Source organism: Photinus pyralis, unplaced genomic scaffold (genome assembly GCF_008802855.1).
Source record: "Photinus pyralis isolate 1611_PpyrPB1 unplaced genomic scaffold, Ppyr1.3 Ppyr1.4_LG5, whole genome shotgun sequence".
Taxonomy (NCBI): Eukaryota; Metazoa; Arthropoda; class Insecta; order Coleoptera; family Lampyridae; genus Photinus; species Photinus pyralis.
The window spans coordinates 29,594,066-29,619,532 of NW_022170596.1; the positions used below are offsets into that span (position 1 = coordinate 29,594,066).

The 25,467-nt window shown below is 35.9% G+C and overlaps 4 protein-coding genes across 5 annotated transcripts in view; 2 read left to right on the forward strand and 2 right to left on the reverse strand.

Annotated features, from left to right (window-relative positions):
* The window catches only part of LOC116170667 (hydrocephalus-inducing protein-like), a 25,772-nt gene extending 22,799 nt beyond the window's left edge, over positions 1-2,973 (forward strand). The window contains exons 37-41 of the mRNA XM_031487171.1: positions 1,497-1,805; positions 1,855-2,085; positions 2,130-2,354; positions 2,401-2,549; positions 2,599-2,973. Coding sequence (XP_031343031.1) covers positions 1,497-1,805; positions 1,855-2,085; positions 2,130-2,354; positions 2,401-2,549; positions 2,599-2,938 — 1,254 coding nt within the window. The 3' untranslated portion in view covers positions 2,939-2,973. The remainder of the gene's footprint in view (positions 1-1,496; positions 1,806-1,854; positions 2,086-2,129; positions 2,355-2,400; positions 2,550-2,598) is intronic.
* On the reverse strand, positions 2,834-6,458 carry LOC116171165 (uncharacterized protein C1683.06c-like). Of its 2 annotated transcripts, XM_031487855.1 has the most exons (7): positions 4,767-6,458; positions 4,564-4,715; positions 4,411-4,516; positions 3,870-4,355; positions 3,531-3,822; positions 3,351-3,487; positions 2,834-3,294 (listed from the first exon to the last, which is right to left on the reverse strand). In XM_031487855.1, the coding sequence occupies exons 4-7, from the start codon at positions 4,062-4,064 to the stop codon at positions 2,965-2,967; spliced, it is 954 nt and encodes a 317-aa protein (XP_031343715.1). In that variant the 5' UTR covers positions 4,065-4,355; positions 4,411-4,516; positions 4,564-4,715; positions 4,767-6,458; the 3' UTR covers positions 2,834-2,964. The 2 variants fall into 2 exon arrangements, with proteins under 2 accessions (XP_031343715.1, XP_031343714.1); XM_031487854.1 differs by having other exon boundaries at positions 4,564-6,458.
* A 9,311-nt stretch (positions 6,459-15,769) lies between these two features.
* LOC116170668 (cuticle protein 19-like) lies at positions 15,770-16,590 on the forward strand. Its single transcript, XM_031487172.1, has 3 exons — positions 15,770-16,097; positions 16,156-16,323; positions 16,372-16,590. Exons 1-3 carry the CDS (start codon positions 16,086-16,088, stop codon positions 16,588-16,590), a joined length of 399 nt encoding a protein of 132 aa, XP_031343032.1. The 5' UTR covers positions 15,770-16,085.
* A 5,524-nt stretch (positions 16,591-22,114) lies between these two features.
* On the reverse strand, positions 22,115-24,666 carry LOC116172697. Its single transcript, XM_031489949.1, has 3 exons — positions 24,642-24,666; positions 24,502-24,588; positions 22,115-23,234 (listed from the first exon to the last, which is right to left on the reverse strand). The coding sequence occupies exons 1-3, from the start codon at positions 24,651-24,653 to the stop codon at positions 22,404-22,406; spliced, it is 930 nt and encodes a 309-aa protein (XP_031345809.1). The 5' UTR covers positions 24,654-24,666; the 3' UTR covers positions 22,115-22,403.
* Positions 24,667-25,467: the final 801 nt, after the last annotated feature.

Sequence of the window (25,467 nt, forward strand, 5' to 3'; positions counted from 1 at the left end):
TGATTTTTATAACATCACTTATTGACTTATTACCCATACTTACATACCTACAAATGGTGGTATTACTACAAACTATCCCCTCGAAAAAAGTCATGCCATTATCCAGTTAAAGACATTTCAAGACACTTCGCTTTATTTTACACAATGTATTATTGATGCATTGTCCCAAGTCACATTTTGTAGGTGGTTTATCCGCAAGAATATCGAAACTAACAGTTTTACCAGTCCGAGTATATGGACAGATGAATCTTATTTTTCTAACTGCGAAGTGTTCAAATCGACATTATGAACACTACTCGTTACAGGAAAACCTACATGTTGTAGTTTCACGCCGAAATCAAGTAATATTTTTTTAAATTAATGTATTTTATGGCATAATGGGAAGTCATGTAATTGGACCGGTATTCTTCGATGGATCTTTAACTGCTCACTATTATTTACAAATTCTCCAATAAACTTCCTTAAAGGATTTTTCTCGACAACGTATGTTTCGAAGGAAGGGTTAGTTTATGCTACCCACCAACAAACTGGCTGCTCAGGTCACAATTCACGAATTATGTACAGTACATTAAATTATAAAAGTAAGTACCTACTTAATTAAAAAATAAAAGTAAAGTGGAAGTAGCTACCACTACAATAATAATAATAATCATCAATGGCAACACGTTGCCTAAACTAAACTGTCTTGACTACTTGATTAAAATACAAAAACCGTTAATATAACTGGTATCTTATTTTCAATCTTATTTTATAATAGCTCGTTGTAAAGAGAATTTAAAAATCTATCAAGTAATCTAAAAATCTAATATGGCGCCCATTTAACTTTAGGAAGTTGGTAAATGTTCCTCAAAAGTGGCCGTCTTGAATTTTTTTTGACATCAATTCTAAGTTAAGCGTATCAAAGACAGTCACTTTTATATAAAACTTTTTTTTTATATCTCTTATACTTTCGATGATATAAGACATTCAAGGAAATTTTAGTTTTTTTGAATTTACGTCGAACCTATGCGACATTTTGAATTTCCATAAGGAAATTTTAAATAAGCATCCAAAACTGCAAAACATTGCCCATTTAACCAATTCTCTATCTTTAATAATAACAAAGTTACCCATGCAATCCCACCCGATTTGGGACACACTGTATACGAGTATACCAGAAAGTGCAAATTTTTGCGGAAGTAAGAGAGTTATGGGGGGAGCGGTGAAGTAAATGAAAAAAAAAATGCGATTGTTAATGGGAGATTTTTGCACTGAAAGGAAGTATTTAGAAGGGTTGTACGAGCGGTTTACTCATGTACGCCTGGGTCTCGAAAGAGCAGAATATTCGATCTTTGGATAAGAGATGAATTCGTTTTTTGAGCCAAAATATCATAGATAAACTGTGCTTACATTAAACTGACGAAGGCATCGAGATTCCAGATAACTGGTTTCGACGAAGACGCTTTTCACATCCCCTCTGCTAAAAGCCATCATCAGAATGATTTTATTTTTTCCAGGCGACCATTTTCTTCGCTTATCCCGAAGGACTAGGAGTACTATACGAATTAAGTGGACGAACCACGCCTCCGCTGGTAGTTGACAGAATACAAAGAGAAATTACGTGCAAGACGTTGTATAAAGAAACATTAATTGTTAAAAATTGGCAAAAACGTCCGCAATCATTTGAGGTTATAACCGAAAATTCGAGCCCAAGTCCCATTTTGTACAAGTTGGAAGGCAATCCCAGCATTGAAGTATTGGGTCAGAGTGAGAGGCCGTACACATGGTCGATCTATGTGTTAAAAGAAGGGACATTACATTTGAAGGTAAATACTTTCACTGGCCACGTTGTCTTATAACGGAATTCTTCTCTAGGTTATGTTCAGGAACAAGGAAACAAAAGAGTATCTGTACTATGAGGTCATATTAAAAGTTTTGAAAAGCCCTCCCTTGGACGTTATAACACTCAATACTTGTGTTCGGAAATCTCTTACCTACTCCATTACTCTTGAAAATCCACTTTCACGCCCTGTTACATACACGGCTAAAAGTACGGTTCCTGAGCTGAGTTTCGTCAGCCCACAGACAGTCCCTGCCTTATCAGAGGTACAAAGCTATACTTCTGGAGCCATTGATGAGATAACTTTTAGAGTAAATTCGTCATCACATTTCTGCCTTTAACGGAAGGTGAGTCAGAGGCGCACATTGACCTCATTTCGAGTGATCTTGGAATCTACCCATACGATTTCAAGTTAATAACGCGTCCACCTGTTCCTGATCAGCAGCTATTCTTTATCGCGAGGCTTGGACAAACCGCAACTCAAAGAGCTTCCGTGACGAACACTGCAAAAGCTACCACAACTCTGGCGGCCCAGGTAACCCCAACACCAGCTCTCGCCGACCTTATCCTTTTCTTTGCAGTTCACCGAACCCACAGCATTTTTCATAGAAGGCAACATAACAGTTTCTCCCCATACTACTAAGGAATTCCTGGTACGCTTTGAACCGTACGAAATCGGTACTCTCAAATCGGTTCTAACTTTACATTCGCCCGCAACGGGATCCTACGCGTAAACACTCCAAAATATTAGCGCATCCACTTAAATGGACCAATTACAGGTTCACACTAACCGGAACGTGCGAACCGCCCAAGCCTCAGGGACCCTACTTCATCATTCCCGGCGGCTCTACGTCGGTCACGTTTAAAAATCCTTTTCTAGACTCGACCGATTTCCGTTTCGTAGTCGAACCGGCCATATTCAGCCTGAAAAATGACTCGCAAACTGTGTATGGAAGGTGTGAGACCAAGATCGCCATTAATTTGGCGCCCTTAGAGAATTTGGAGATCTTGGTCGATCGCAAGTATTCAATCGCCGGAAAGCTGACGATTTATCCTAGAGAGGAACGTGTTTCTCACATTAAATGGGTTTATTATTTACAAGGTGATCTTAATACTTAAATGTTTAGCAATAAAGATATATGTGCTCAACTGCGCGAGTGAGTTTCTATTAACGCATTCACCAAGAGCTCCTGCGAAATTTCTTCGACAACAGTAACATTTGATTTCCGCTCTTTGGTGTGGTCTAATATACACTGTCCTCGAGTTCTTTTACCATGCAGTTCAATGCTCATATGGTATTCACAACTGCGAAGGACTGCCTCAGGATGCAGCACTATTAAAGCCAGACATCCGTCTGCAGAAGTCCACACATCTTTACCTCCGCCTCCGTTTTTAAATTTGTAAAAGCTTTTCTCGGCGGCAGTAAGAAATTTCATCTCTGGAGTAAGATTGGGCAAAACCTCAAAGCGCCAAGTCTATAATAAGCATTTACTATAGTAAGCATGTACAAATATTGGTAGGTAGTGCTTACCGCAGGCAGTGCAACTTCTAAGACTGGTTCAAACGGCAAAATTGTCGTTGGGCATGTTACAGTGTGTAAAAAACTGTACACTGATTCTGGGTCAAAGTAAAAATTAAACTCGGCCATTAAAGTTACATTTCCCTTCCCTACAAGAATGGATTCTTCATACTTGTCAATAAACCAACTCACCTCTAATAGTGCCACCCATGATAAAGATTTCCTTCAGGTTCATGTAAAAGTCATCGTCAGTTTTGGCGGCAAGGGCTATGTTTGTCAGAGGTCCTAAACAAACAAGAGTTATCAGTCCTCGATTTTCTTTCACTAAGCGTCTGATTGCCAACGAGGATGGCTCATCCCGTAGTATGTCCAAGTTTGCATTGTTAGCATACCCAGTGTTCCCAAGACCATCTCGACCATAATACTGAAGAAAATCGCAATCTTCGGATATCAAGTTCTTAGAGGCTCCTTTATATACGGGGATCTAATAAATAAGATTTTCACTTGAGCATATGTTGCGGTTATACTTACATCAGTTCGACACGCTTTTTCCAAAAGACTCACGACATTTCTGCATCCATTATTTACATCTGTATTACCTGCTGTAACCGTAATTGCCACAATTTTAACCTCGTTTCTCTTCTCGGCCGCCAAAAACATTAAAATTGCGTGTAAGTCGTCAATACCAGGATCAGTATCTATTATAATGTGCTTTATTTCCAACATATTTAATACAAAACAGGTAACCAGTATTCAGGTATAGTTATATCAGAGGTACTTCCTCTATACAAAAAAAAAATGATGTGGTTTGTTTAATTTGGCGTTATCATATAGTTCTTGGTATCTTGTGATTTGTGGCCCCGGGTCTTGTGAAATTCAAAACAGTAGATTTGTTATCGTCGTGGGCCGCTGATTACTATTATCTTGTGTAATCGAGATTCTAGTCAACGTATTTAAATTTACCACTTGATGTTTGCTTAAGCTTAGTTAAGGTAATTACGACACCATGAGGAATACCTTTCCATAAATAATGCATTAAAAATCATAAGATCAAAAATATACTTATACTTACGTATTCTGTATACCTACAGTAAAACAACCCCGAGGGATAACTTTCTTAATAATCTTGTTCAAATTATACCAAATCACATCCTTGTCTTTCACGTATCTGCATCGTACTGTAATGAAAGCAATGCAATTACATAGTCATCAACAGATAATGTACCTTATCGATCTTTTCTTTGGTCGCCCGGACATCTGCATTAAGGTAAAAAAATGACTCCCCAGAAATACAATACCGAAACACAGAAGCTCTACCTTGTCATCCTTCAAGAAAAAAATGTCAATGTTTCGGTTCCAAAAGCAGCTTGAAAAATCCTAGATTATATTAATTAAAAAAGAAGCTATTTTTTTAAGCTTCCCTCATACCGTGGTATACCTATACTTGCCATCCAGTTTTTAACAGATGGCGTTTAGTCCGAAGTACGCTGATTTACACTTTATATAATCCTAGAGGTTAAGGGGAAGAGCAGCTCTCCTGAACTTCGCCTCTACATTGTAGGTTTATTTATTTTACATCCTATTTTATTATAAATAAGGGTGGTATTATTATTATTTTTCAGCCTTTTCTTCTTTTCCTCATTTCGTTTTTTGGATTCCTCACATTTGAGAAAGGAACTTTATCTCTTCTTTGTTACTTTTTACTTGGATTTTGTTCTTTTCATGATCCGTTTCTTCATTCCTGCTAGCGTTTATTTCGCATTGTACCGCCATTTAAGTTTTACGTAAGTATATACAACTGCAAAATGTTCAGTAATGTGACTAAGGACTCTATCTTTCTTCTGTGTATGTCATCACGTGTCATGTTATTATTATTATCTCTTCTAAGACCGTTTCATTTGGTAGTAACTATTGTAGATCCATCTTAATTTTGGTCTAGAATGTTCTTTTCATCATTGTATTCAGTTTGTGCTTTGGCTGGTGTTTACCTTTTCAGATTAATTATCATTATTTTAATTTTCGTTATTGTATTCATAAATATACAAAACCTGCGGAAATTATCCGAAAAAGTTTCTGAACAGGATAATCGAGTGAACAAAATAAAACAAAAACTCTAGTACCTACATTAGCAAGTTAGCAAAAGGTGAAAAGGAGAAGGTTAACGCTCACGGTAAAATGCTCTACATAAATAAAAACCAATAAATGTTAATGTTATTAATCAACGCATTAATTGAGTTATTGAATATTGATATGTAATCAATCTTCAGAAAATAATTAATTAAAGCGTACTAAAATTTGTGTGTGCTATCGAAACCGAAAGTCCGGTAGGTACTTAACCGAAAATGTTCTCATTTCCATTTTATAACTCCTTAATGGTTCATTTCACTTGACACGTAAAATTGCTCTGCATAATCGAAAGTAAGCATAGGTGGATAATGTACTTCCTCAAAATACGAGGAATGTAGGATATTGTGTACGCACTAATAAGCAAGCTCGTACTTGAGATGTAAAGCGACAGTGTAAGCAGCGACTTTGCGCTTCCTTGTTTGAATATTTAAATTTCTACAAGAAAGCATATTAAAGATCTCTTTTATGTTTGGTGCGATTATGTAATAGACGTTGTTAAACATTGATCAGATATCCACTTTGCCACATTACCTATACTCAGACCTGTAAAAGATACTCGCAAAAAGTATCTAGTTACATTATAGTTACTTCTAACAAAAAGTAACTATTTACTATGCGTAATAATAATACTTAATAATAATAATAATGCATTTATTTTCACAGCATGACAACTTAGACACAAAGGCTGAGAGTTTAATAAGGTAGCCAAAGCATATACCTAAGCTGTATGGTGAAAATCACAGGGGATATTGGTTCAGTCGTTGCAAATAGATGCAAGTTCACATAAAAAGTATCTTGACATCGGTATCTAGATACTGTAACTAAATTATATGAATGTATCTTAGGTACCTGAAAGTAACTAAGATACTTTGAAGTACTTAAGATACTTGACAGTACCTGTATAAGTCTAGACTCTAGAGTAAGGTTCGGCATTTTTTAGCGCATTTCCACAAAAATAAAAAAAAAATGCGCTATTGTGGCCACTTTGTCCGTCCGTCCGTCCGTCCGTCCGTCCATCCGTCCGCTAACTTTGCGACGCTACTAGTTTTTTATCTTAAGAGCTATTGTTCTACTTTTTTCGCTATTTGGTTCGTTATGGTGTCGAGTCTTGTACCAAGGAAGGAATTTTTTCTGTACCGCTTACAAAAAAAGTTATTGTAAAAAAAACAAAAAACCGTTTTTTACATGTTCCATAATTTTACACTTTTGCCGTTTATTAACGATCCTAGAGATCGTTTATAATTTTGCATTGCTATCTCTCGCCTGCCGGTTGATCTCTCCGTCTGTTCCTTTGTCTGTCTGTCCATCTATCTGTCCGTGTGAACGATAACTTTGTTTAGAAATGTTCGATCGCTTTTACATCTCCGTTAGTTATGAACTGAATTGCATGAAATTCAATTTGGGCATAGATTTAGCCATATAATACGCAATGCCAAAAGTTGGATCGAATCGATTCAAAATTCACAGTGCCCTTTTCGCATCTCGACCATTTATAAACCGAATTGCAAACTTTTTTACTTATAAAAGTATTTGAATGAAATTTGATACATAGGCACCTGGAATAAAGGAAAATCAAACGCCAATTTCAAAATTTGGTTTTGCGCATGCGCAGTGCCAACTTTTTTATTTATGGAAGAATTTAAACGAAATTTGATACATAGGCACTTGGGATAATGGAAAATCAAACGCCAATTTCAAAATTTGGTTTTGCGCATGCGCAGTGCCAACTTTTTTATTTATGGAAGAATTTAAACGAATTTGATACATAGGCACTTGGGATAAAGGAAAATCAAACGCCAATTTCAAAATTTGGTTTTGCGCATGCGCAGTGCCAACTTTTTTATTTGCGCAGTGCCAACTTTTTTATTTATGGAAGAATTTAAACGAATTTTATCCATAGGCACTTGGGATAAAGGAAAATCAAACGCCAATTTCAAAATTTGGTTTTGCGCATGCGCAGTGCCAACTTTTTTATTTATGGAAGAATTTAAATGAAATGTGATACTTAGGCGCTTGGATACTTAGGCGCTTGGAACAAAGGAAAATCTAACATTAGTTTTAAAATTTAGGTTTGCGCATGCGCAGTTCCAACTTTCTTATTTACAAAAGCATTGAAATGAAATTCTTCTCATAAACTGAAATTGAAGTAGCACGTCAACAATGGATTGCCCATGTGCAACGCTATCTTTCATATTTGTGGCCGGATTTTTACGATTTTAACAGAAGTTGCATCTTACAAATGGGAAATGAATGCAAGTGGAAATGCGCTTTATGTAAATCGTTTACGATTACTATTTAACTTGTTTTATATTTATTGTGATATCACTTAAGAAATTTGTTTATTACCTCAAAATCAAGCGAAATTAAGTGAATATATGGTATGGATACACATTACTATAGAAAAGATTTACATAATTTCAAATAACATTTAATAACCTAACCAAAATTTCTACATTTAGATCATACATAGTGGTGCATGTTTTTGTAATATTCAGATAGACCGTAAAAAAATGAAACGTTCAAAATTTTCGCCACTTTCGTATCTAAGATACTTTTAAAGTATCTTGGTTACTTTTCGTGGTATCTAGATACTTTAGAAGAGTAACATGTACAAGATACTTTACAAAAGTATCTAAAACATAGTTACTTTTCGGCTAAAGAGAAAAGTATCTTAGATACTTTCAGTAACTAGATACCGAAAATACTCTTTTTCTAAAAGTATTTACAGCTCTGCCTATATATACTCCTATGGTTTCTCATTCCAAACCTATTATTTACGATCCTCGAAATCGGGGGGGGGGGGGGGGGGGGGAATGCCGAGTATCGGTAAAATATTCAAAGACTTTTTTACCACTCGCACGGTAGTAAGAAAACTTTAAAAATCGTGAAATTATAGCACCCTGTAGATCGATTCCTGACTGAAACACAAAAAGAGATTCTATAGGGAAAGATTGCGTTTTAACTTTTTTGATAAGCGCTGCAGGTATGAACGGGGTCTAAAGATTCTAAAAAATTACAATTTTCAATTCCAACGAGTATCTCAAAAACCAAGGGGGTTGTAAAAATAATGCAAAATGAAAAATGAAAATTGTCTCAGATCGACCGGAAAAAAAAATGTTCTTATAGAATGTGGCCTGTAGAATCCACAATGTCAAACAGTTCCAAGATTGGGCTACTAGTTCAAAAGTTACAGCCCTTTGAATTTTTTTCGAAATTGGTTTCTAGTCTATAACTTTTGATTGAGAAGTCTGATCGAAAAAGTACGAATTGTTTTGGATTCTACGCACCAAAATTAATAAGAAAAAGTGTTTTCCCGAGAAATTTTAGTGCAGTCGATTTTTGGTAAAAAAGGAAGGTTATTACACTGCCTTTTTTTGAGGCCCGACAAAAAAATTGTCTCAGATCGACCCGGAAAAAAAAATTGTCTTATAGAATGTGGCCTGTAGAATCCATAATTTCAAACAGTTCCAAGATTGGGCTACTAGTTCAAAAGTTACAGCCCTTTGAATTTTTTTTCGAAATTGGTTTCTAGTCTATAACTTTTGATTGAGAAGTCTGATCGAAAAAGTACGAATTGTTTTGGATTCTACGCACCAAAATTAATAAGAAAAAGTGTTTTCCCGAGAAATTTTGGTGCAGTCGATTTTTGGTAAAAAAGGAAGGTTATACACTGCCTTTTTTTGAGCCCCGAAAAAAAAATTGTCTCAGATCGACCCGGAAAAAAATTTTCTTATAGAATGTGGCCTGTAGAATCCATAATTTCAAACAGTTCCAAGATTGGGCTACTAGTTCAAAAGTTACAGCCCTTTGAATTTTTTTTCGAAATTGGTTTCTAGTCTATAACTTTTGATTGAGAAGTCTGATCGTAAAAGTACGAATTGTTTTGGATTATACGCACCAAAATTAATAAGAAAAAGAGTTTTCTCGAGAAATTTTGGTGCAGTCGATTTTTGATAAAAAAGGAAGTGGTAGTGCCATGATAAATTGCAATCTATTTTGATACCCAGATAGGTTGTACGAGGAGCACAAGAAATCATCACGTTCTCAATGAGTATCTGATGATCCTGACTTGCAGTTCGAGCGGACTTAGCCATACGCATGATCACAGTTTTATCTGAGTTTATGTCCAGTCTGTTTGCACCACACCAAGAAAAAAATTCCTTAATGAACAACTTTAGTTTCTCTAAAGCGTGGTCAGTGTTGTCAGCACTCACCACTACTGCAGTGTCGTCAGCGTACATAAACGTAATTCCATTGCGAATGAATTGAGGTAGGTCATTTATATACAGGAGAAAAAATATCGGACCAAGGTTGCTGCCTTGGGGGGTTCCTGTAGTTGTAGTATATTTTGTGGATATCGCGTTATTGTATCTAACACGATAATTCCTATTAGATAAAAACGATAGGAGAAAATCGTGAGTCTCATTCCTGATTAGTTTTTGTGACATTGGGCCGTATGAATAAAAGTAAGCAAATGCTTATACTTGCAAAATTCAAAGTAAATACTCGTAAGTGCTCCTTCGCACTGGGCGACTTAGCAGCGCTTCTAAGCAGAAGGACAGGACGCAGCGCAGCGCTGCTAAACCATGCTGAACAGACCAGTATGAAGGGGCAGTTACGAGTATTTACTTTGAATTTTGTAAGTATAGGCATTTGCTTACTTTTATTCATACGGGCCATTATATCAAAATTAATACTGTCGAATGCCTTTTTACTGTCAAAATAAGCTACGAAACAGGCTTTATTTAAGTCGATTTCGTTAGTTATATGTTGCACCAGTTCTATTGTAGCGTCTTCAGTGGACAACATTGGGCGAAATCCGGACTGCCTTAAAGACAATATTTTAAATTTTTCGAGAAATGTAATTATTCTATTATAAATGCATTTTTCAAGAATTTTAGAAAAACCACTTAGAAGCGAAATAGGTCTGTAATTGGAAACTTCAGAAAGATTGCCTTTTTTATGGATTGGCACAACGCATAAGGATTTCAAAGCGTCAGGAAAGACGCCGTTAGTGACACAGTGATTAATGATGCTTGATAAATCCGAGGAAATTGAAGTGGAGCTGGATTTAAGTAGGGTATTGGGAATTTCGTCCAGTCCTGGAGAGCTATGGCTTTTTAGGGAATGGATAACATCTAAAACTTCACTTGGAGTACATGGGAGAAGTTTAATCGAAAAAGTACGAATTGCATTCCGTTTTTATAATCCATCAACCAGGAAGATCATCGTCAGTCGAGAGGCGACGTTTCTGACCCCAAGAGCAGCTAGAATCGGTTCATGATTTTTTGTTGACGACAGTGACGATAACGCGAACCTATAAGTTCAGTTGGGATATCGAAATTAACAAAGTCCTTAAATTTACAGTATACATTTGTATAGTAATTTGAAAAGCTAAAGCGATGGGAACGAGGAAAGACGGAATTCCAAAATTTTTCGAAAGCGTTCACAATAAGATAAGTGAACCCTTAACTATTGCAAAATTAACTTTATGTATACCTACACTAGAATAGTCGAACTGATTATCTAGTACCTACCTATATGTTTTACTGTGGTTAAAGGTACCCACCAGAAGCCGATCTTAACAGCAAATTACATTCAGAAATAACATAGCTGCATAGTAAATTACAAAACTATGTCGATTGTTACGGTTCACAATGATTTGCACTTGCGATAGCCAGAGACTACCATTTAGTGTACGAAACTAAAACGTTGGGTGGGAGTCTCAGACTTACAATTTGCATCACCCAATGATTGAGCAAATGGGTAGGGTACCTACCTGTTACGTTTATGTTATAATCGATTATTGTTTGCAAATTACAGAACTAAAGACTAAACGTGAAGAAGGATTTGTTTCCACGCGCCCCAGGCCTAGTGAAACCCCTAATTATAGATCGTGATTTTGCCACTGATAAAACTTAATTAATTGAAAAAAGGTAGTCTACTCTTTATGCAAGAAAAAATGCAAATTTTTCGAACAATAGCTAACGAAGGATATTCTCATTGTCGATTTCGCACGCCAATTATTATAAATTAATAGTCATAATCCACGCCATAGAGATTGTAAAATAAAACTAAAATAATAATAAATATTTCCTCGATTGAAATTCTAGAACAAAAACATTCACTTTCTGTAATATATGGGAGACCAGATCCGTTGTTGCATTAGACAGTCTTAAAAGTACTACTTTAATAAATATTTAGGGCGTGTCTCTTTCCCCAATACCCGCTCTTGATAAAGTACCTACACACTTAAAAGAAAAAGCAAAAAAAAAGCGGTACGGATTTATATATATAGGTACATGCCGAGAGTGAATGATTGCAAAATTATATTGGATTGTTGAACTTCGGAATTGGATCACTAGGTATTGCGGCACTAAATGAAAAATTTTCAAAACTAGTTAAGGCGTACCTTTTTTAACGAAACATTAATTTTATAATGTTATGGTGTCGCCGTAAATTCGTTATAGGCATAGGCTTTGCATATCTCAGGTCGATCTAAGTGAAAAAAAATTTAGTTTGGTCCCTTTAGGCTATCTTTTTAAGTGCGTGGTTTCAATGCACACTTATGCTTTAGTCGGAGGCGATGTACTCGTATTTAGATACAGTTTTCTTAAATATGTGGGTATGTGACATATTATGCAATTTCCGATTTTATTGAATTTATGGATGTGGGTCAAAAGTCGTTAATTCTCACGGTCGGTTAGCTATGTTGACATTTTTCAAAAATATAATTGTATTTTTGGCGTTACTGCTCAGTCGATGATGTCGAAGAGTACGTACAGACATTTTTGTTTTCAAAAAAAGCCTCTGAAATTCTCATTATTTCATACGGGACCGTTCCACGCTTTTAAGTTCAATTAGTTCATGGGCGTATAGATTTTTATTCTTCCAATTTGAATTAGAGGAGAATGCAATTTCGAAACTTACAATAATTATCATTGCACTTGCACGACTTTTCAACCGACCATTGATCGAAATAGAAACTTCAACCTAGATAAAGTAATTAGGTACCTACCTCCGCCCAAGCTGTGCAAGCAACGAACAAGACGACCATTCTCACACCAATACACCCGATCACGATGTTTGTTTAAACAGGGATACAACTAATTAAACAAAACTATACGTTAGATAAATAATCACGAAGGTAATCTATCGTCCTTGCACGAAAAAAAAGGTACGCTCACAATTTTTTCTCTCATTGCAACATCAAGGCTAAAGTTTGGAAACGGAACCCGATTTGATTCACAATCAATTTTCCCATCAATGGATAGTTAATAAAATCAATTTATTGCCTACTAGCACTCTTATGCGGTATTATTATTAATAATTAGGTGTGTAAATGTTATGGTAGCGAATTGGTTTGCGGTTATTTGAAGACATTGAGGTGTTAAGGTTACGGACTAAGAAGTTTATTCACGTTACGTGATTGAAAGAAGAAAACTTTAATCGTTTTTTTGCTGCTTTTTTTGCGATAGAAGGTGTGGGAGCCTTTCTTTCGTTATTTAATTGCCAATATTAGGGTCAAGTGGAGACCTTGCACTACGACCTTTCAGTCGTTTCAAGAATTCCTTTTTTGGGTGGGCTTCCTTACATTCTCCATTCGTCCAAAGTTGCGCATATCGTGAGGTGGTATTAGTTTAAAGGTGAGAGAGCGTTTCCTGGTACGCCCATGAGAGTATCGCTTAAGCTGTAAGTAAAGGAAGTCTTTTATTCTACATGTCGTGAGCAGCTACTACAACTACATTGCTTTTCATATGAAGCACATGAAATAAACGACGATTTAAACAAATGCCTAGTAGCTATGGGCAGCAAACACATTGCCCAACAGGCTGGAGCCACCTTGGATGTAACTGTCCTCTTGACATCTTTAACTGTAATTACATTTAACTTGTCATTCTTCTCGATTGTTTTTTTAAACATCCTTGACTCCTTGATTTTGTCCATATACCGGGTGTAACAATTAAGTAGTTTAAGAAAAATTTCTTGTAGGCACCCGAAGATTTATTTTTCAATGTTGAGATTCTTCAAAAATCTGGAGTTTGTCTTTGAAAAACAATTTTCGTGTTATTATAACCACAATGGTTTTGCTGAACCTCAAGACACTGACTTATAGGATAAGCACTAGCTTCAAAATATATTGGATTTCAGTCTCTCATGGTTTCAAGGCGTATGCATGGATACAAAAGGCTTCCAATCCCGTTATTGTGAATTTAGTAATGTAAGAAAACTTATGTGTGTATTTTGTACATAAGGACTATAAAAACAAATTTCCGAAGAATAGAATCGAGTGGTGGGAGGTATTATGAGTAAAAACGGATCGAATTCTCGAAATTTTCCTATCAACTTCTTACCAGACCAAAAGTGATCCAAAATTTCGAAATTGAAATGGTATATCGGTAGTTTTATTAAAAGAGAAAAATAACCTAATTCCAACTAATTTTAATTCGAAATCTCAACATAATAATCTTTAACATAAAATATGGTCCCATTCGGAAGCAAGGATGAAACTTAGAATGCATGTCGCGTTCATATACCTACGTGCTTCAATGACGATATGGAAATGGAAACAAGTCGAGAAATGAATACTTCTCCCCACCCAATCCTCTTTTATCTCCCTCATTTTGGTTTTTTTTCTTAATTTTCTACAAAAACCGTAGGACTGAGGAGTTTACTTTTCATTCCAGTCTGTTCAAACGTTTTCCCGTGAATGAGTAACAAGCAGACTCACAAACTAGTATAAAAACCTTCGCATATGTTGATCGGAACAACTTAACGTGCCTTCCGAAGCACAGGAGCTGAAATTTATTGGTGTACGTCCAAAGAAAATTGTATTACATTTATTTTAATGAAAATCGCAACTGCAACTTCGGCAGGAACACTCCTTTACGGATTCTGACGTTTCCTTGGTCCGTGGTCGTACTCCTAATGTTTCTTCCATCCCCAATCCTCAACGCTGGGATATTCGGGTTTGGTGTCAATCTCTGACCCCAAATCCATCCCGCTTGTAAATATGCTCGTCTTATGTGTTGCAGAAGAGCATGAAATGTTGGTGGTATAGCCTGTCCATAGCTGCCAGAAGTGAGAAACATTACCCTACCCAAGAGGGACAGTGTATTTAAACTACCACAAAATAGAGCAAAGACTGCGTAGTCTCGCCTGTAACATTCATAGAGTGTTTCAGATCGATTGAAAAATGAATGTTTTGGTATAGACTTTTGTCAAGCCAGAACAGGGTGTAATTTGGAAAAGCAAGAAGCAATAAATATCTAATTGGAGCACCAGATCAGTAGGTATATGTTCTGCTGCAATTAGAACCATAAGCGTTACTCATGTTCTATGTTTGAGCTACTGCAAGTCAACAAGTGGAAATATTATGGAAAACTTATGCTTTCCTACCACAAAGCTTTATCACAGCAACTTTGTGTGAAACAATTATCATTTGAAAGCGGAAGTAGAACAGAAAGACGAATAAAAATTTTTAAAAAAAGGTGCAACTGCTATTGTTAAGGTATGTTTACTTTTGAGCGTCCGCGAAAACCAACGCAATAAGCTAATTACTATTCATAGTTAAACAAAAGCCGAGTCTTGATGAGTTTCACCGATTTCCCATTTCGAAAGATGCACAACCAAGGTCCAAACACTAATATGTTATTGCATTTTGCAAAGTGTAGTAGTCAGAGATTTCTCTAAAATGTGCATAAAAAGGTCGCTGTCAAATCCCTACGGTAATTGCGTAACCGCTCGCTTACAATGTATGTAAAAAATTGGTACCTATGTAAGTACCTGTCATACGATATATGTTGCGGTGATTTCAAAATCGTGAATAAAGTATAGCAAATCGACCAGACGGTTCTGCTGTTATTCTAAAGCTGATTTTTACAATACAAGATCGCTTTAATTTATAAGCAATTAAATCGCAATTAATCATACTCGATCTTAACAACGTAAAGAAACGTATGCATAATTGACACGTTTAATATGTGCATGAATAATTGCGGTTTTTACACGCGTTCTTCTTTTTGGAAAATAATAATTAATTACAAAACGGTAACCGGAAGTTTTCTGATGAAACTGAGAAATACAGTAGTAGCATGTGATACTGCATGGTCTTACATTACCTACGTCCTAGATATAGAATAACAATGGTAGTTACGTAAGTTTCTGTTTAAAATATATTTCGATAATCAAATCGGCAATTATGCCGAACAAAATGTGAAAAAGAAAGACATTCCTGTACCTACACACGTGAAATCGTATATGAATATATTGTAGTGTATAAAATTAGTGAAGCGTTCTAAGTTACGAAATTGAGTGAAAACGAAGTTTTGTCTACGGCGACATCGGAGATATTTTTTCGATTTCGGTCTATGTTGTCAAAAATGAACCGTAGGTGGTTTTGGAGTTAATTGCATTACAAAGAACTTGTACTTGCTCCACATTGACACGCGCTTGTCGTAATACACTTTCAAATTACGCTTTGTATACATAATAGCACTACATTAAGGTTGTTTTTTATTAATTACGGTGAACGTTTCGTAGCTTGGGTTAAGTATAAAAGCTGAGATTTCAATCCCCAAAGTCAGTATCGTTTCGTAGTGTGCAGTTTAACAGTTCATCATGTACTCACAGGTGTGCTTTTGGGTAGTAGTGCAATTACGTGTTTGGTACAAGTGCGCTTTGTTTACAGATCGTAGCCTTTTCCGCCCTTGTGGCGTACGCTAGCGCCGGACTCATCGGGGGTCACGGATACGCCGCCGCACCCATTGCGTACTCACACGCAGCCCCTATTGCAGTCGCCGCACACGCAGCCCCAATTGCAGTTGCCGCACATGCAGCCCCCGCCGTTGACTACTACGTATGTTGCCCCTAAACAACCCCTAATTCTACAATTTTTGCTCCCTAGGCACATCCCAAATATGAATTCAACTACGGAGTAGCTGATGCCCATACCGGGGACCAAAAAAGCCAACACGAAGTACGTGATGGAGATGTTGTTAAGGGATCTTACTCACTCCACGAATCCGACGGTACCATCCGTACTGTCCACTACACCGCCGATGACCATAACGGTTTCAACGCCGTAGTATCCAGATCTGGACACGCATTATTAAGTAATTCGTAACGATCTCCATTACTCGACTGCTCATATTGTTATGTATATACCTCATCACTTCACTCTCTCTACCTTCTAATGTCTTCTTTATTATTTTTTTGCATCTATATACCTGAAATATCAGTGCAATTGTATAATATTTATTTTTATAAAATAAATGTGTATATTTTATCTATACTTATTTGTTTTATTCTCACTCATATGGACCATATTATCAAAAAAGGAACGTAGACGTTTTAGATTTACTTCCTTTCTTTGTAACGTTAGAATTTGATATTTTGAGGATAGTTTTGGATTATACAAATGAAATATTGCATTTAAATTGTTCATATAGTCAAATATGACGTGAGAAGTGGCGAAGTATTATAAGTTAGTGTTACAAGAAATGTTAATGACCAGTTAGAAGCGAAACCCATACACAATATTTAAACAGATGAAATTTTCGAGTATAGATACAACGCAACACAGTAACTGTATTTAGTATTCTAGTCTGCATTGGAATTTGAATCAGTTTTAGGTACGAAAGGTCAGAAAAGCTGTTTAGAAATGTTTGGTCCTGATCATATTGGCCTCCTTTCAATTAATTTGAATACTTACTCTTGGGAACTATTGTACCAATTTTGTTTGAATTGAGTGTTAAGCCCTCAAGCATTTATTCAAATGTCAGCAATAGTGATAGAAGTTCACTATTAAAGAAAATTCAATCCGATAAGTTCTCCCAACTGAATATCGTCTCCAGAAAATTCACCTCGAAATATGCGCTCACGAAATAACATCCTCGAAATTCGCTGCTAGAGAACCTCTGCGAAAATCCACTCCCTAATATTCGCCTCAGACATAGTCACCCTAAATATAATCGCCCACGAAATATAGTGTACTAAACTGCCTACCCTGGAATAATAATAATAATAATAATAATAATAATAATTAATAATAATAATACCGTTTACTCCATGAGACTTGTATACAAGCATTGGAACGTCAAAATTATAAATTACAAATTATATAATTAAGTATAAATTATAAATAAGTAAAAAATAAATAAAAATACACTACCTACACGTTACATTACATATCTGCAACAATTTTACTGTTCAAGAGACTTGTATACAAGCATTGGAACGTCAAAATTATAAATTACAAATTATATAATTAAGTATAAATTATAAATAAGTAAAAAATAAATAAAAATACACTACCTACACGTTACATTACATATCTGCAACAATTTTACTGTTCAAGTATTCGTCTAACCTATAAATGCACATCTTTACCAACATGTTTTTTTATAGTTTGTTTAAACCTAGATGGATTATGGATACATTTTACGTTTTCCGGTAGTTTGTTCCAAAGTTTAATGGCAATGGCGGGAAAATGGTTGGCAATATAAGCATGGTTGAGCTTGGGTATTCTCAAATTCCGCTTGTTTCTTAGATTAACATTATTAACTACCGAGTCGGGTTGATGTAGATCTTTCTTACTATGTATGAATACAAGATTATTAAGAATAAATAAAGATACAGCTGTAAGTATATTAGATTGTACAAAGAGTTCCCTACATGAATACCGTGGTGGTTTACCATGCATGGCTCTTAAAATTCTCTTCTGACTAATCATTACCTCGTTCATTCTGCAACTGGTACCCCAACAAATAATACCGTAATTGAGAGTAGACTGGACATGAGCATAGTAGTAAGAAGTCAGACAGTCATAGTGAACTACATCATATAGTTGTCGATAATAACTTAATAACTATGTTTATTTGGGTATTCCTAGAGAAATTGTTGTCCAAGTGGAGTCCAAGAAATTTTATACTATCGCTTTGCCTGATAGTATGATTATTTAGTCTAATTAGGAGACTGCTATTAAGACCACTTTTTGAGAATTGAATCGCTTGAGTTTTATTCGAGTTCAAGAAAACCCCATTATCTGCACAATACCTGCTGATTTCCATGACACTCTCGTTGGCACGGCTACACAGGGTGTCTGGCTCATTACCGGTGATTATACTAGACGTATCATCAGCAAAATAACGTTAAAAAACTTTTATTATTAAATATATCATTAATAAAAATAATGAATAGAAGGGGTCCCAGCGTACTGCCCTGAGGAACACCATGTGACACCACTTTTTTGTCCGACTTAACCCCTCCTCCTTGCCAAACCATTTTCACTTCCTGAGTTCTTCCTACCAGGTATGAGCTTAGCCAGTCGGCAGCTATACCTCTAACACCGTATTCATACAGTTTGTTTAGTAGCAATTTATGATTGACGGTCTCGAAAGCACGGGTGAAATCGTAAAAAATACCAACTACTGATTCATTGCGATCCGTGTGCTCTAAAATATAAGAGAACACATTCAATACCGCATGTACAGTTGAAAGGTTTTTGCGAAATCCAAATTGGTTTGGAGACAGTATCTTACAAGCGTTAATAAAACTAAGAAGCCTCGTATAGTACACTTTCTCGAAAATTTTTGAGAAAACTGAAACTATAGTTATTGAGCATATCAGTTCGACCTTTTTTATGTATGGGGACAACCAGCATATGTTTAAGAAGGTCGGGAAAGATACCTTCCCTGAGTGACTCGTTGCATAGGTATGCGATAGTAGGACTGATTGACTCCTTGATTACATACAATAATGAGCATGGGATTTCGTCGAATCCAGCCGTGTGTTTGCCCTGTAAATTTTGAATGATAGCACGGATTTCAACGTGGTCAGTTGGAAACAGAAGCAAAGAATTAGGATTGGTGGACAACCTAGGTTTAGATTGATTGTCCGAACTAGCGCCTGTGAGGTCATGTATTGATTCAATGAAGAACGCATTAAACGCTTTGGCAATGTCAACTTTATCAACTAAAGAACCACCATGTGCATCTTTAAATTTATAGGGGTACTCTTTATTCTGAATAGGTATATAAGAATAATCAATTGCCTGAAAGAAGTGCTTATATTGTGATAATTCAATTTTAAGTTCTTCACTTTATTGCATATGAAATAAATTGTTATGTTGTGGCGTTTATTTTTTACAAATAGGTATTTATATTTTTTCAAAATCCGTATTTATTCCGAAAAGATACCCCCATTCCTGGTGACTGGGCTAGAAGTAGTAAGGACAAGGCCGATCTGTTTGCACAACACCTGGCTGAAGTATTTAGCCTTGAAGATGCTGTACCAACACAAGAAATGATTGCCAATTTACAAAGTCTTGTGGAAGATACCGGTCACATAAAACTAATAACTCCCCACGAAATAAAAAAAAGCAATCGCTCTTCTAAATAACAGAAAATCACCTGGGCCTGATCACATCACACCCAAAATGCTAAAAGAAATCCCTAGAAAAGTAATTGTACTCCTAACATATATATTTAATGGAATCCTCCGTTTGCACTATTGGCCCCTTCAGCTTAAGGCTGCTGAAGTAATTCTAATAGCCAAACCTGGTAAAAATCCACATCAAGTCTCCTCCTACAGACCAATAAGTCTGTTATATACTATCTCCAAGCTCCTAGAAAAACTCATACTCCATCGAATTAGTCCCCTCCTAAATGTTATCCCAGATCATCAGTTTGGATTTCGACAATCTCATTCGACAGTTCAACAGTGCCATCGCGTCGTACAAACAATAGACACATCCCTGGAAGACAAAAAATATTGCACACTTATCCAATCCAGGCTGGGGTACCGCAGGGCAGTGTGTTGGGCCCATTGCTTTATCTACTACACACATCTGATATACCTACTACACCCAATACTACAATCGGTACTTTCGCGGATGACACAATCATTCTTGCAAGTCATGAAGATCCAACAATAGCATCTTCTTATGTGCAAAGTCAGCTAAACCTTATACAAGATTGGACTAACAAATGGAACATCAAAATTAATGAAAGTAAGTCAACTCAGGTCACATTTACACTTAAAAAGGGCCGCTGTCCACCAGTTACTGTCAACAATTCAATTATACCTGTATCTCCATCAGCACGTTACCTAGGTCTACACCTCGACGAAAAACTTACCTGGAAGATACACATCTTAAAAAAGAAAAAACAAATCGACCTACGACTAAATGATCTAAACTGGTTGATAGGAAGAAAATCCTGATTGTCCCTAGAAAACAAAATCTTGGTTTACAAGACAATAATAAGACCTATTTGGACTTATGGTATTGAGTTATGGGGATGTGCCAGCAAATCAAATACTGCAATTATTCAACGCTCTCAGTCCAAAATTCTTCGAGCTATTACTGACGCACCTTGGTACGTAACCAACAAAATGTTACACGACGATCTCTTTATCCCTTTCGTTTCGACTATCATACAAGAGCGTAGTGCAAGTCATCATACCCGGCTAGAAGCACATGCCAACCCACTAACGCAACCACTTTTACTACAACACGACTCCAGAAGACTACAACGACGTTGGCCAATTGATCTCAAATAAGAAGTAGGTGAACTCCTCGCTGGAAGAGTTCCCATCCCGCCATCCAGGACTGTCTAGCTTTAAGGTCCCATGTTATCATATTAGCCCATAGAATGTCAATTCTGATTGCTAATAAAAATTATATATAAAAAAAAAATTATAGGTTGCGTCCAAATTTGGAATAATTAAAAACATCCTGCAGAGTACGCTATATTACAGTCACAAAATCACTAAAATTAGCATGAACCAAATAGATTCGTGATGAAGAAACAAAATAGTACCTTAAATTTGAGAAGAATGTACCTAATCGGCCCTATTGGAAGTTAAATCAGATTAAACAAAACTGGAACGCAATGCACAATACAAATTTTTGGAACACGCTCGAACACCTCCAATTTGGGGTCCGAAAGAAACTACTTATCTTTGTTAAGTTTCTTCGTCGTTTAATACTCGTATAGTTGCTACCACCTGAATTTAAGACAGTGGTTGTTTTTTAATATTTAATTTTTGAAAACTAGGTTTAGGTATGAGTTGAAATCTTTAAAATGGCTATAATTGCCAACTAAAATGTGAATTCCAATCCTTTACGAGTCAATTAAAGCCATTTTATGAAATCCAAAGCCTCAAATTCATATATCAAAGAAACCCAAATCAAAAGAGTTGTGTATATTTATGTTATTTCAAGTGTTTCAAGAACAAGCATTATGGGCTCTGATAGCAACCCTTGCCGCAAAATTTTGCCGTTGTTCTACTGATGATCAATCTAATTACCTACGCAATTTTTACACTACCGTAAATATTTCCTAAATGTTCCATTACTAATTCGTCGACAGGACAAGATGAGCAATATCGCTTTGAAGAATATTATATTTCCTTCTTTTAGACTGTGAGAATTCAACTGTATATTCCAATTTTGGTTAGTTTTGGTTAGTTTTGAAATTCTCATTAGTTTCCTTTCCACATGCGAAACTCATATTACTCGCCTATGCACACTGTTAACATTTAATTTATATTAAATACCCATCATTAGACAAATTTCTAAAAAGTTGTTTGCTCATCACCTAAACCAATTCAAATTAATTAAGGATTTCTTTTTATTCCACGTGAAATAAAAATCAAGATGAGCCTACATCAATTTCTTCTTTATAGATGAGTTGTCGTAGCTTATCACAAAGATTTAGAAAGCTGTTCATTGAAAATAGGTCAGATAGCCATGCCACTCGCACTGGCGAAACACTGTCACACAATAAATCGACAGCTTTAATTACATTTGCAATAATTCCTCAGTAATGCCGCGATCTCCCTCGAATTGAAAGTAGGTGCCTCAACAAACAATTTAAAACAACTTACAACAAAATAACAAAAACAATAATAAATAAAACAAAACATGTCTAACATCTAATGGTATTTCATTTTTATAAGCGTAGGAGTGTTCTTCGTCTGACGTGGTGGTTGCATGTAAAAGCTGGGTCTATTATTGTCAGGAAAGTGCTTGTAAACATTAAGACCTGATGGTACGCTCTGAATTTCCTGTTGAAGTGCAGTTTTCAGATGTGAAGGTGACGCGTAGTTTCTCAAACCCGGAGTGACGAGCGGTTTCTTATTCGTTTTGTAGGTCAAATTTGAGACTATTGGTTGAAAATCGGTTTCGACAAACTGTTGGTTGAATCGGTTCTCGGTCGGTTTTCGTATTTTGTGCTGTTGTTGCGTGGTTAATCCGTCGCTAACTTTAATTTCAACTGGGTTGAGTTTGCTGACTTGTAGAGGAATTACTTTGTTATTGGTCTCGAGAAAAGACAAATCTAGGGGAAACTGCAGGTTAGGGTTGACCTCGTTTTTAATGCTGTCGGGTTTTTTGGTCGTTGACGGTGCCTTTTTTACTTGCTTGATGTTAACGATTGCGGGTTGCGGTCGTGATTCGCTCGGTTTGTACAAGTATTCATGGGATGGCTTGGGTGATTTAATTATCTTCTTTGGTAGTTTTTCTGCTTCCATGTGAACCAGTTGGTGACTGGATGAGAGCGGATGTTGGTTACCATTAAATTTCACGTATGCGTGGAAACCGTGCTCCTTATCCGCAACGTAGTCTACCGTTCTTATAGAACCATCTGCTTCCATCATCGAGTACTGACCTTTAACAACACCTCCTTCTTTCTTCTCCCATTGATCCTTGACATCACCAGTGTGCATGTCTTTCACACCGTAACTAAAGCTGTAGTCATTAGTTTTCTGCAATAGAGACGTACACTAGTAAATAACTCATTTGATATATTTATTGTGGTCGGCACAAGTGATCTGAATTTTCAAAGTAAGCAGAACTGTGTACTTAATTTATTATGTGGAAAAATTAACAAAAATCCTCTCCCTTTCAAAATGAGATAAATGTTACTCATTAACTGTACCTACTCTACTTACTGATATCTTTTCTTCTAAAAAATGTTTTTGTAAACTTTCGAATAAACATCATATTGTTTTGTCGAAAGTATTAAAAGGTACAAAGTAAGTAATTAGTTCATATACTTATGTAAATTAGTGAAATTTCATAAATCTGTGATAAAAGTGACACTTATTTTTTATGGTACCTTTCACTTTCGTTTATAAGATTCGTAACATTAACGAACATATTTGTCCAGATCTCACATTTGGTGGAAAAGCACACTGAAGATAGTTGTAAATGATCTATAAAATCGGATTTTACCCCAGACACAGAACAATTCCTCCTGGGAATCTTTTATTTAAAGAAATAGAGGAATCCTTGGTTGTTTTGTCAATAGTGCAATCATGTCGAAATTAAATTCGAGCGAATTCAATGGTATGGTGTGAGAGCGAAAACAACATAAAGCTTTTTACAAATCGGTAAGAGGAAGTGCTTCTAGCGACCAAGGGTTGGATATACAGAAGCACTTGGGATGCAGCCCTGGATATTAAAATAAGCCTTGACATTACCTAAATAAAAGTGACATATTCTTTGACAAATTTTAGAGTTCCCAAAAGTGTCTGATAAGCGGATATTAGGAAAAGAAATTGTCAATGAGATACGGCATTCTTCCATACTGATTTAAAATTGGTGTAGATAACAAGCATTCACACTGGGCGCCTTTAATAGACAGATTTTTAAAAAAAATTAAAAAGAGCAAGTAGGAATACCTACTCTGGCTGTGTTTCTTCTAAAAAGGGTGGCAATATATATGAATTTATATCACAAAAAGCAGATTACCAATTCCCTGTGACATTTTGAAAAGGTCTCAAGGTATGGTTATGAATCTATAAACAAACGAACTGCAATTCTCATAATATTGCATACTCGCCACTTCAATATACCTACTATGACCAAAACCATTCTTCGTCCAGCAACAAGTGTCGAACGTGAAGACACCTCAGAGAAACTTCGAAATAATACTTTGTAAATGCAAAAAAATCATTATCTACAAGTAAGAAAAACAAAGGCTCAAGTTTATCAGTGCCAAAACCGAAATAGGAACGAAAATGTACTTACATTATCTTCCTCTGGTTGAGCCTTCTCCTGTTTGTGCTCTATCGGATTGCTTCTAACAATTACGACTGTCATAAGCACCGTTAAAACCTAAAAATGCGCACTTAAAAAACATTCATCTCGTATTACCACATTAATCCTACCTTAATGTGCATTATTTATCCAGAGATGTAATAAACTAAAAGCAATTAAACATTTAAACGTACTTTCGAGTACTTTCACCGACTGATGTCTCGATATAAATGAAATCATTTATAAGATCTTCTAGACATCCCTCCCCATACGAAAGAAATTTTTTCCTCTATACTAATTGTAACATTTGGTAGTCTTAACAAACGACGATACAATTTATCTTGGCTTGGAAATGTAAGTTTCTCTATTTAAAATTGCTTTTATAAATTATAATGATAATTAAAAATTTGTGTGCATTGATTGTTTGCGTTGAAAATTGATAGTAATTTTATAGGGAATCTAATTATCCGCGCAGTTGAAAACGAAACTGTCTACGGCAACTGTTCACATTGAACTTGTAGAAAGTTTATTGATGGATAATCGATGGATACCTGTCTGGGTGATATATGTACAACGTTACGAAATTGCATGGTTTTAAGCACTTTCGACACATCTTTTGCCTTTTATATGAACCTGATTTTTTGGAATCGAAACGAATTGAATTCGCCTTTTTTTGGCAATTCCATTTTAAAAGCTTCAATTCCCTTTCATACAACTTCAATTCCTTAATTCGTTTTGGGACGCATTCCAAGGAAACGCGATGAAGTTAGTTATAAGAAAAAAAGTAAATGCCCTTCCATCAGTTGCAATTTATGCGTTAGTGGACTGCAATTCAACGAATTTACCACATGGTCGTAATACAGGGTGTTTGTTAAACAAGCGGAAAAAATTAAATAGGTTTATTCATTGGACTATTCGAAGGATATTTTATCCTTTATTGATTTGTTGCGAAGATAC